This window comes from Tauraco erythrolophus, chromosome Z (assembly GCF_009769465.1).
Source record: "Tauraco erythrolophus isolate bTauEry1 chromosome Z, bTauEry1.pri, whole genome shotgun sequence".
Lineage (NCBI taxonomy): Eukaryota > Metazoa > Chordata > Aves > Musophagiformes > Musophagidae > Tauraco > Tauraco erythrolophus.
In genome coordinates this window covers 13,984,015-13,996,728 of record NC_141496.1, presented here as the reverse complement: position 1 = coordinate 13,996,728, position 12,714 = coordinate 13,984,015, and the positions used below count along the sequence as shown (strand labels likewise).

Genomic DNA, 12,714 nt, shown 5'->3' with positions numbered 1-12,714 from the left:
GGACCTCAAAGATCATCTAGTTCCAACCCCCCTGCCATGGGCAGAGAAATCCTCCACTACACCACGTTGCCCAAAGCCTCATCCAACCTGGCCTTGAACACCTCCAGGGATGGGGCATCCACAAGTTCTCCGGGCAACCTGTTCCAGTGCCACACCACCCTAATGTAAAGAATTTCTTTCTTATATCTAACCTAAATCTCCCCTCTTTCAGTTTAAATCCATTGCTCCTTGTCCTATCACTACATGCCCTTGTAAAAAGTCCCTCTCCAGCTCTCCTGTAGGCCCCCTTTAGGTACTAGAAAGCTGCTATAAGATCACCCCGGAGCCTTCTCTTCTCCAGGCTGAACAGCCCCAACTCTCGCCACCCGTCTCCATAGGAGAGGTGCTCCAGCCCTTGGATCATCTTTGTGGCCCTCCTCTGGACTTGTTCCAGTAGCTCCATGTCCTTCTTGTGTTGGGACTCCAGACCTGAACACAGTACTCCAGGTGGGGTCTCACGAGAGCAGAGCAGAGGGGTAGAATCACTTCCCTCGACCTGCTGGCAACGCTTCTTTTGATGCAGCCCAGGATACGGTTGGCTTTCTGGGCTGCCAGCGCACATTGCCGGCTCATGTTGAGCTTCTCATCCACCAGCACTCCCAAGTCCTTCTCCTCAGGGCTGCTCTCAATCCATTCCCCACCCAGCCTATACTTGTGCCTGGGATTGCCCCGACCCATGTGCAGGACCTTGCACTTGGCCTTGTTGAACTTCATGAGGTTCTCACAGGCCCACCTCTCCAGCCTGTCAAGGTCCCTCTGGATGGCATCCCTTCCCTCCAGCGTGTCCACAACACCGCACAGCTTGTTGTCATCAGCAAACTTACTGAGGGTGCACTCGATCCCACTGTCCATGTCACCCACAGAGATGTTAAATAGCACTGAATGCTGAGACACAAGTGACCAAGGTCATGTCCAGTTGCATGTGTCTCTTAGCTCATGGCAGAAGGAGGTGTAAACTAATCCTCTGTAGTCCAGATGGATATCAAAGGCCCTGTAGCTCAGTCAAAGCTGGGAGATTGATGCAGACGTTATAGCTTGAGAAACGTTTCAGCCTTTGTTAGACAGATCTATTGTATGATCACAATAGCTTGCTATAATTTGTGAAAAGCTGCTTATTTCTGCCACTGGAAGCCTGGGGGCCAGAGGGATTTGTCATCTCATTCAAGAGGGGACCACACAGTCCAACCCATTTGATGGGTTGCGTAGTCTGACCGTGGAATTGCAGCTAAGAGCAGAATTATGCTTGGCACTTATGAAACAACTTCTATTCAGGTCTGGTTCTCTGGGAAATGGATGCAAAGCACCAGAAGAAGAAGTCGCAACTCTTCCTAGTGCATCATGTTTGACAAATTAACTTTTGACCTTTCAGTGGCTTTGCACAAATATGGGAACCTCTGCCTCAGTATACAGGATTTTAGGTTATTAGGAAGAAGATATTTTTTCTATTCTCCTTTGGACTGTTACGCCTTTGTGAGTTATGAAGCAACCTTGATGTATGCAGCAAAATAAATGCTGGAAACCTGTTGTTTTCGTATTTCTGCAGTGTAATGACTGGCTTATGAGAAAAGCCCAGGATGGTGATGCGAAAAAAGTCTATTTTGTTTTTCATTTCCAGTACTGGATAGTAGAGATTAACTCTTTTGTGCTTATTTTCAGACTGGATATTTCCATCTGCCTCATGGGGATTACTTCATTGAGCCCATTAAAAAGCATCCACAGAAGGAGGGAACACCTCGTCCTCATATTATCTATGGGGCAAACATCCTTCAAAATGCTTTAAGGAGAAGACGGGCAATCCCAATTGAAAAAGAACAAGCATGTGGATTGAATGGTACAAATACTGCTGTATTTCTGCCTATTTACTTTCTACATCTTTTTAAGCAGCTTTTATTTTTCAGTGGTCTATACCTTTCCTTCTGCCAGGCTTTTTTAAATTCTGTAAAAAGAGATTATGCAAAATGGGAGCATCTCAGTCAAAACACCTCGGGAGCCAGCCACCCTTTCTGAAGGTTCCTTTCTGAGAACTTGAATTCCCCTTATGACTGCTGGAATATGTTTTTCACACCATTGATCCTTTCTACTCTTCACTTTTTCTCCTAGCAGAACTGTTCAGTGAGTTTGGCTTCAATTCTTGAGTAGTTCTGGGATGACAAGAATTGCAGTAATTATTGTTTTTAATAAAATATTATCACCACGTGCAAATACTGCCCTCAACATAAAATATCCCCCTTCTAATCCATAGTTTAAATTTAGGATTTCTAGATTCTCTGTGATAGTTACCAGAATATTAAAATACTTTTATTTGGTTGTTCTGAAAGTGGAATGCAGGCCATCAACAGCAAGGTGTTTTTTGTAGAAGTGTAAGTAAAAATAACTTAAATATTGGTGCAGTAATACTCAGCATCATGTCTTTTGGGAAAACAAATACACTGTCATGGAAAGGAAGAGTGTTACCTAGAGGGTAGTTGACATCTCAGAATTACAAAATGAATTCCTTTATTTAGTAAAATAATTTACTTGATTGAATTCTTACATTGGTTCTCTGATGCTTGAGGCCTTCAAGCTGAGTCTGCACCAAACTTTAGAAAAGGTACAGTGTTGGTAGGGAGACAGAATAATAACCTAAATGATGAAAGGCCCAAATTATGTATAAATGGAGTTGCAGAATATGCAGGAGTATGTTTCTGTCTTTCACAGGTTATGGTTAAAAGTAGTTAGTTCCTTTCCAGGGGTGGAAAACAAGGAGGAATGTAGCAATTTTTAATCCTCAGTCACAAGTGCTGCTGAAATTTTACTACTGTGTAGTATGAATTGATAAATTAAAGAATCAAACAACAACACAGCCCTACAGTGTTCCTGGTCATAGACCTGCTTTGCACTTCTTTCTTGTTGGCCAAGAGCAATGTGAAATGATAGCTGGGGGAAACCAGAAAGCTCATGGCTTGTGGGGGAGCTGTTCAGTCTTCTGGGAAGGTGAGGATAAGGGGAAGCCGTAAGAACTAATATATAGGCTGTTCCTTATTATTTTTCATTAGATAAAAATATACCTACTTGTTAGACAAACAAGCCTGGAAGTTAAAAAGCCATGAACATCTAAAGTTGTTGACTATTTTGGTTTAAATCTAAAATAGCTCCCTGATTTTCCTTTTCTTCTGATGACTGCTGGGATAAATGAGAGGAATTAGTTTAGATTTGCCTGTGAAGAATGAGGAAATGTTCTTGCCTACTATCTTCCAGGTTTCTTTTATGGATGAAATAACATCTGTAAGCAATAATTTTTAAATATGGAGAGGACAGACAAGATACCAGAGATCATGCTGTGTGTTTGTTTTGTGTAACCTGCTTGTTTCCTTTCTATCTCTCACTTTTTGTCTCGTGTCTTCTTTCAAAGTCCTGCAGAATGAGACAGACTGGCTGTACCTGGACTCTGGGATAATCTGAGCACAGCTTCCCTGAGATTTCATCACTTAGACTGGCTAATTTTACTCTAATAGACTTTTGAATTTAAACTGCCTGACTGATGTTATTCATTCTAATGTGACAGAACTATTTCTGGTGGTAATAATATGTTCATGATATTCCAGGCTAACAAAGGGAGTGTTTTATGAACTAACGAAGTAATATACTGTCATGTATGTTTAACTGGCTTGATCAGCCCTTAGAGGTAATCTGCTTGACTGTCATCAAAGTTAAGTAATCAGTGTGAAAAAGTGCATGGGGGAAAAAAGCATTTCCTTCGTTACATTTTCGCCCTTAATGTGATAGGATATAGCAACCATTGGTTCCTCTAAAACCCTTAATGTTTAATTTGTGTGTTACGTTTTGTTACCTCATTTCTGTGGTAGCCAGCTCTTCAAGAAGGGTAGAAAAAAGTCAGCGGCATCTCCCACTTACACTATGCATTGTCAGAGCAATTGCTCTTGTTAGAAGTGAAATACAGAACAAAAAAAGGAAAGTGAGTTAATTCTTACTTTCTGTGCTGAGTATTTTCACCACATTTGGGGAGTACCTGGTGCCTAAATAAATTTTAAAGGTGATAAGTTAAGTCTTCACCCTTTTCAAGATCTCAAGCACTTCATGCTGTTAGGTTTTATGCCGAAAGTCTGGTACACCCACATGATACCACAGATGGCCTAGAGTAATGCCTCTTGGGATCACCTTAAAGCAAAACAATTTCAATTTACAGTTCACATTTAATTGTAGAAATGAGTTCTATTTTACAGATTAAACATCATGACCATTTTGTAGTCTCAGCCCTAGCTTTGTCCCCACTGAGCTGGGGCTTAACTGATGAAGAGTTACCTGCCTTATCTCTTTGTAGGAACTGGTTTTCAGAATCAAGTGTTTTAACTTCGTGAGCTGAGTTTCATCGTACAGAGTGTGTGCTTTTGTTTATTTGAGCTCTGATTCTATTTGTTTTTTAAACTTAAGCTAAGGCAATTGAATTATTTCTAAGACTTGTGCTTGGGAAACCCTTTGTATGTCCAGGATAAAATGTAGTGGTGAGTTTTGCTTGGAAAACTTGAGCCTGGATGCTTTCGAGTCAGCATACAAAATTGAGTGGTGATAATAGTAATCTTTCAGTCAGAACTAACCTGTCTGTCAGGCAAGGAATGTAAAGACTAGTTTGACAGGCAAAATCAAAATAGAGGAATTACTGTGGGAGAGAATAGGTAGAGGATGCTGACCTCCTGTCGGTCTTTCTCAAGTTTTTTTTTAATGCAAGGACCATGTCACCTCATGGAAGAAGCCCTGTGCAGTGTGTTCATGACTTTTACTGTGACAACCAACTGACATAATTTTCCTGGACCAACTGAAAATGAAGAGGATAGCCTACAGAGGGTGGAAGCGGAGACAGATAGCCTGGGAGGAATACAGAGAAGCTGTATGAGTGACCAGGGATCAGGTGAGGAAGGCTAAAGCCCTGAAGGAATTGAATTTGGCAAGGGATATAAAAAGCAATAAGAAGAGCTTCTATAGGTATGTAGGGGACAAAAGGATGTCCAAGGAGAATGTAGGCCCCCTCCGGAAGGATACTGGTGCTCTGGTTACCTGGGACATAGAGAAAGCTGAGGTACTCAATGAATTTTTTGCCTCAGTCTTCACTGATAAAGCCTCTTGTCTTACCACCCAAGCTGTGGAAAGAACTAGCAGGGACTGTGAGGATGAACCACCGCCCACTGTACTTGAAGAGCAGGTTCGAGAACATCCGAGGAACTTGAAGGTGCACAAGTCCATGGGACCTGATGAGATCCATCCGCGGGTCCTGAAGGAACTGGCGGATGAAGTTGCCAAGCCACTGGCCATTGTATTTGAGAAGTCGTGGCGGTCTGGCGAGGTCCCCCATGACTGGAAGAGAGGGAACATAACCCCCATTTTTAAAAAGGGGAACAAGGAGGAGCCGGGCAACTACAGACCGGTCAGCCTCACCTCTGTGCCTGGCAAGGTCATGGAGCAGATTCTCCTGGGAACTATGCTAAGGCACATGGAGAGCAAGAAGGTGGTGGGTGACAGCCAACATGGCTTCACCAAAGGCAGATCGTGCCTGACCAACTTTGTGGCCTTTTATGATGGGGTGACAGCATCGGTGGACAAGGGTCGACCAACGGATATCATCTACCTGGACTTGTGCAAAGCTTTTGACACTGTCCCACACGACATTCTTCTCTCTAAACTAGAGAAGCATGGGTTTGATGGATGGACCACTCGGTGGATAAGGAATTGGCTCAATGGCCGCACTCAGAGAGTGGTGGTCAACGGCTCGATGTCCAAGTGGAGACCGGTCACGAGTGGCGTCCCTCAGGGGTCCGTGTTGGGCTCGGCGCTTCTTCAACATCTTTATTGGTGATGTGGACAGTGGCATGGAGTGCACCCTCAGCAAGTTCGCCGATGACACCACAAGCTGTGTGGTGCCGTCGACACGCTGGAAGGGAGGGATGCCATCCAGAGGGACCTCGACAGGCTGGAGAGGTGGGCCCGTGCCAAACTTATGAAGTTCAACCAGGCCAAGTGCAAGGTCCTACATCTGGGTCGTGGCAATCCCAGGCACAAATACAGACTGGGTGGTGAATGGATTGAGAGCAGCCCTGAGGAGAAGGACTTGGGAGTACTGGTGGACGAGAAGCTCAATATGAGCCAGCAACGTGCTCTTGCGGCCCAGAAGGCCAACCGCATCCTGGGCTGCATCAAGAGGGGCGTGGCCAGCAGGTCGAGGGAGGTGATTCTCCCCCTCTACTCTGCCCTCGTGAGACCTCACCTGGAGTATTGCGTCCAGTTCTGGAGTCCCCAACATAAGAAGGACATGGACCAGTTGGAGAGGGTCCAGAGGAGGGCCACGAAGATGATAAGAGGGCTGGAGCACCTTTCCTATGAGGACAGGCTGAAAGAGTTGGGGCTGTTCAGCCTGGAGAAGAGGAGGCTCCGGGGTGACCTTATAGCGGTCTTCCAGTACCTCAAGGGGGCCTACAAGAAAGATGGGGAGAGGCTGTTCAGGCGGGCCTGTTGTGATAGGACAAGGGGTAATGGTTTTAAAATAGCGGGAGGTAGATTCAGATTGGATATTAGGAAAAGATTTTTTACCATGAGAGTTGTAGAACACTGGAACAGGTTGCCCAGAGAGGTGGTGGATGCTCCATCCCATGAGACGTTCAAGGCCAGGTTGGACGAGGCCCTGAGCAACCTGATCTAGTTGGAGATACAGAATCATAGAATCATAGAATCATAGAATGGTTAGGGCTGGAAGGGACCTTCAAAGGTCATCTAGTCCAACCCCCCTGCAAGGAACAGGGATAACTCCAACTAGATAAGGTTGCTCAGGGCCTCGTCCAACCTGACCTTGAACGTCTCCAGGGATGGAGCATCCACCACCTCTCTGGGCAACCTGTTCCAGTGTTCTACAACTCTCATCTGTCACGAACTATCTCCAAGTTTCCCCAAAAGATCTGTAATGCGGAAATTAAAGGTCTCTTGCACTTTTTTTAGCCTCCTTTGTTAGACCCAAGCACCACAGGAAAACATGGATCAGTACAGCAGAACCTTAAAACGAAGGCTGGTATGACCCATCCCATCCTGCCCCACGGGATCCGAACCACCAGTGCCAGTTTGCCAATGCTGACTGCCAGACCGTGGCTCGGAGTTCAGGAGAATCCTGGTTGGCACCAAACTCGTGCTGGGAATGAGCTCTGTCAGAACTCACCCAAAGTTAACCATGCACTAGGGTGCCTTCAGGGAGGCCACCACGCAAAAAGAACAGTTTAGAAGAGTTTGTAGAATTTTACCAGTAACAATCTAAGCCATAACTTTGGCGAGTCAGCAGACGAGCTTTCTTTTTAGTCAGTCCCTTTATTTAAATAATAGCCAGGATGCAAATATCCCTGTTCCTTGCAGGGGGGTTGGACTAGATGACCTTTGAAGGTCCCTTCCAGCCCTAACCATTCTATGATTCTATGATTCTAACCACCACACGAATCTCCAGGCTCCAACCTGCTTGTCGTCTGTCTCATCTACATACAGTAATACTGTAGCATCAGTTACATTCCTGTGCTTTTGCAATGATTATATTACTTATTTTATAATTTGCAATATTTTTAACAGTTTCAGATATTTGGAGAAAAGTCATTGTGATAATGATGTAAATTAAAACTTAGGTTTGTACTGTACGCACTGCTGCTTAGGCAACTGCCAGATGACTCAGTCATTAGCTGCATGCAAAACTGAGTGCTGATCTTCAAAGTAGCATTACAATACTGCACGTTGTAAGCGGCTGTCTTACTGTACCGTTTGAATTCTGTGTGAGAAGTAGCAAAAATGATAAATGAAAAACATCCCTGAGCTTTATAAATAACTTCTCTAATAATTTGTGCCTGTAGAGAGGAAACTAAAGATCTGGGGATTTGTTTTGTTTTTCTAAGTAGGTTATCTTAAAAGCTTGACAGTGTTTTGAGACATAATGCAAGAGAGAAGAAATTATCTTCTGTTCTACAGAATAAGAAAAGATCTGCTCCAGTTTCTTTCTGTTTGTTTTCATGTGGTCTGCCACAAGGTATTGGTTTGTTTGTTAGCTGCAAAATGGAGAATTTTTGTGAAGTTTGTGAATGTGAATGCTGTGATATAATGGAGCTCTTCCTGACTAAGTGCTACAGAGGGGACTGACATGATACGAACGGATGGACTTCCTTTACCTGGACTGGTGAGGTGGTCAGGCTGCTGTTGTTTAGAAGGAGGGTAATTGGGTACTCAGACTGCACTGCAGTGATTGCTACAGTAAGCTGTAATATATAACTAAGGAAAGAAAGGTTTAGAGTATTAAAATAGACCTCTGAGAATGCTTCATTGAAGCTTTAGGTATGTAGAAGTTATCATATGTTTTTGCTCATTGTAGCATTGAAAGGATTTAATAGATGAGTTCCACGCAGATCAGAATTAGGCTTAGTTTGGATTGTGCATGGACCTCCAATTATTTGTCTGCAGAGGAGTTATAAATCTTAGAACTGAAAATTTTGCATTCGAAGTAATTTTGCATTGGAGCTGGGATGGAATAAGGCTAGGATGGGAGGGAGGAGACTGAGACTGGGTGCTGTGTGAAATGAGCAGAGAGGCGAAATGAGCTGAAAAAGCAGAGCATCATCATCCATGCAAAGCTGTTTTTTAAGTCTTTTGAATGATGGCTTGGTGGCATAGTTCATTTAACAGGTGATAAGAGTGCCATTAAGCTGTTTCAAATGATAGTTAATTACCTGTTGTTCTTCCTAAGGGTTATGTCTTAATGCAGGATTTTATTCAATCATGGTCTTGCTTTTCGATAATTAACTTCATGCTGCCAGAGGATTCTCTTCAATTTTCCTGTCTGCAAGTGTACAGTATAAACTTAGTATTGGCTTTTGACAGTGAAGTCCTTTGTTTAACCACTTGGAAGAGGGAGGGAGAAAAAGCCCAGGACACTTGTTTTATTCTCGAAGGATAGCTTATCTTTTTTTGGAAGAACATTGTGGCCAACGTAAGCAGCCTTGCTTGCTGGCAGAACCCCTGGTACATGCTGTGTAGCCTCCATATCTGATAAAGAATGATGCTGACATTTTTCCAGTATTTGTTTATCCTATATTTAACCACATCAGTTATTATGCAGCCTAATTTGTGTAGTTTTTCCAAAACACAGAGACTATTATTCTTAGGGTGGTGAGTTCACACATTGAATTGTAGTAACTGAGATTAATTCAATGTAGAAGCAAGAGCATCTTTCTCCCTGCATCCCTCTGCTTTCTACGAACAGGCTCTACTAACCTGTTTAAAAGATGCTTGCCATGATAAAAGAGCAAATAGATACATTCAGTCAGAATGACTTCTGTTGTAAAATAGGAACAAAACAAACAGCTTGCAGGAGTACATGGAGTATCTCTCGGCTCTGGAACAGTTTGCATTGAGCTGAAAACAGTGAGTGCCTGCTTCTGCAGACAGCAAGAGATTCAGCATTTCAGGGGTGGGGTGCCTGGGAAACAACGACGTGATAGCTGGTTTGTTCTAGCAGTGGATGAAACAATTGCTGCTAAGTGCTATAAAGAGATTTTTTTGCCCTCCAAAGGAGCTCATGAAATGAAAGCAGAAGATTCTAACTTTCTTTTAGGTTTCAGAAAAAGTTTTTTTCAGTTTCTCTCTATAAGCTAGTCATAGATAAGATAGAGCTTTTTTCATTGTCTTGTGCTTTCCTTCTCCAGAAAAAGGAAGAATCCTCTTCTGTTTCTAAAACTTCTGCATTCTGTGCCGAGGGAATAAGAATCCTTCAACTTTGAGTTTCTAACATCTTGCATAGGAATTTAAGAAGACTCTTGTGTTCATTTCACTTTGCTGTCAAAAATCCTGTTACTTCTAACAAATGAGCAGGCGCAAATGTGTAGCCTTGCAAAGCAATAAAAAAGGATTCTACATTTCATTAGCATACAAATGTTTAATAGATATGTTTACTATTACTTGAACTTTAGTTCCAGTTTTAAGGACACAGGATAAGGTTCTTATCTCTTGAGTATTCTAGCAGATAAATACTTTAGTTTAAGATAATTGTGTTACAAGCTGGCTCCTTCTATAGTTAGGGTAGTAGAACAGTCATTGTCAAAGGCTGATTCGTCCTATCCTACGATGTCGTCTTTGACTTTTGGGATGAACTGTCTTTGGGAGCTGCCTAGGCTGTAGTTACAGGCAGTAGAAATATTGGTAGAGTAGAAAGGAATAAAATACTGTATTTTGTGCAATTCTTCCTCTCCAGTTAAATGAGCGCAGAGTCAGAACTAGAACTTTCTCCAAGTGGATCCAAAGTCTGTGCTGAACAGGGGCCAGAGAAAGCTCAATGCTGGCAGAGTGCTAGCACCTGCTTTCCCCTTCTCTGATTGTTTACTCATCTTCTTCTCTTTTCCCCTAGAATTTAACCTTCATAATTTCACTAGCTCCTACTAACTGAAACAAGATTCTTTCCGTAAGTACTTGTGTTGTGTGGGAGATGGGGAGAAAAATGTGAAATCAGGAAATTGTTGTTGTAATGGGGTAATAGCCACTTGTTGCCACCAAAAGGTATCAGAAGTGTGATATACTTCCTCACTCAATGACTGGATAAATTTTATAGTTCTGTGATAGGCCATTTTCCAAATAATGTGAGTCAAAACTATAAGGAGGGAAAAATCTGCTTCACTGTTTCAGCAGTGTTTCTGTTCAGTCCCTGTGTCACTGGAAAGAAGTAGTGTTTGCTACACCATGCTTCCTTACTGCACTTGCTTTCCTGTAGTTTAAAGGGCAGATTGTGGTCTCTACTTTGTCTTCATTGAAACCATTTGCTTAACCACCCATCAGATTGAGGAGTGTCTGGATTCAGGCTGAATTTACTTCTGCATTTCTAACCAACCATGTACTGTCGTAGAGGAATGTGTTCTGCTCTTGCTCTGTGCCTACAGCTTGTCAAACTGTATGTGATGCTATTGCACGCTTTGAGTGTTGCTGTTGATTGGGTAAAAAAATACTTTGGTCACGTGAATGTTAAATTGGTGTAGTATTGATTCGGAGGTGTCGTGGTTTAGCCCAGCCAGCAACTAAGCATCACACAGCTGCTCACGCATACCTCTCCCTGGTGGGATGGAGAAAATATAATAACAGACTCGAGAGCTGAAACAGGGAAAGGGAGGGATCACTCACCCATTATGGTCATGGCAAAACAGGCTCGACTCGGGGAAAAATCAATTTAATTTGTTATCAGTCAAATCAGAGAGGATAACGAGAAACAAAGCCAGATCTTAAAAACACTTTCCCCCACCCCTACCTTCTTCTCGGCTCTACTTCCTCCCTCCCTGCGGCGCAGGAGGACAGGGAATGGGGGTTGTGGTCAATTCATGACATGCTGTTTCTGCCGCTCCTTCCCCTCAGGACAGGACTCTTTCCTCTGCTCCAACGTGGGCTCTCTTCCCATGGAAGGCAGTCCTCCACGAACTTCTCCAACATGGGTCCTTCCCATGGGCTGCAGCTCTACACGAACAGCTCCAGTGTGGGTCCCTCGCACTGGGTGCAGTCCTTCAGGAACAGACTGCTCCAGCACAGGCTTCCCACGGAGTCATAGCCTACTTTGGGTGCAGCCACCTGCTCCATGTAGGGTCTTCCATGGGCTGCAGGTCTTCACGAACTGCACCACCGTTAATCTTCACAGGCTGCAGAGGGGCCACTGCCATCTCACCACGGGCTGCAGGGGAATCCCAGCTCCAGCACACCTCCTCCTGCTCCATCTGCACTGACATGGTGTCTGCAGAGTTGTTTCTCTCACATCCCGCTCCTCTGTCCGCTACAGCCATGCTGGGCCTGACTGGCCCCACAAAGCCTGGCAGCACCTGGGACAAGCTCTGCCTAGTGGATACCCTGGGAGCGGGGAGCTTCGGAACGTGCCAAGCCGCTCCAAGCTGTGGCTGCCCCCCACCTCCTGCTGCCAGGCGAGGGGCGGCGGCGCAGTGCAGAGAGCCACCCACCCGCGCCTTGCCCCTCTCTCTGCTGCAGGTTCCTCATGGCACAGGTTTCTTTGTCCCTTCTTAACGTATGTCATTCCCAGAGGCGCTGAATGACTCAGCCCTGGCCAGAGGTGGGTCCCACTTGGAGCCAGGGAAGCTTCTGCCAGCTTCTCACAGGAGTGGTCCCTGTAGACCCTCCCCCACCACCAAAACCCCACCGCACAAACCCAACACAGGAGATCAATAGCAAGCTTTAAAATTAAACTGTTACATGCCACATGCCATCCCTTTCTCTTTTGTAGGATAACGCTAGCCTTGAACAATATTAAACCTTATTTCCACAGCTGAAATAGAAAACCCAGAAGGCTGCATTTATAAAACATTTTTGTTTCAGGAGTCTGAAAATTTGCTCAGAGCACTTGACCCATTAATGGAGTAGTATTGGCAAAGCTGTTCAGCCTCCAGTCTGGTTAGTGCCAGATTTCTCAGTCGTACTGAACTCCCTGTGAACTTTCTAAAAAGAAACTACAATTACCTTATTATTTCTGGGCAGATCACAGATTTCTAATTCTTCTGAGAAGTGCTGGACTTGTGCTGTGGGGCTAATGCACTAATATGGGCTCAGTGTTCACAGCTCATTTCTCCGAAGTCTGCGTGTCCCTGATGAGCCTCTGGCAGCCTCCTGTCATACGTGACTCATTTTAAA

At 44.2% G+C, this 12,714-nt stretch overlaps 1 protein-coding gene across 1 annotated transcript in view; it reads left to right on the top strand.

Moving 5' to 3' along the window:
- Positions 1-12,714, top strand: part of ADAMTS12 (ADAM metallopeptidase with thrombospondin type 1 motif 12) — a 200,016-nt gene that overhangs the window by 71,901 nt on the left and 115,401 nt on the right. Inside the window, 1 exon segment of the mRNA XM_086629244.1 lies at positions 1,696-1,870. Within this exon segment, the coding sequence (XP_086485370.1) occupies positions 1,696-1,870 (175 nt within the window).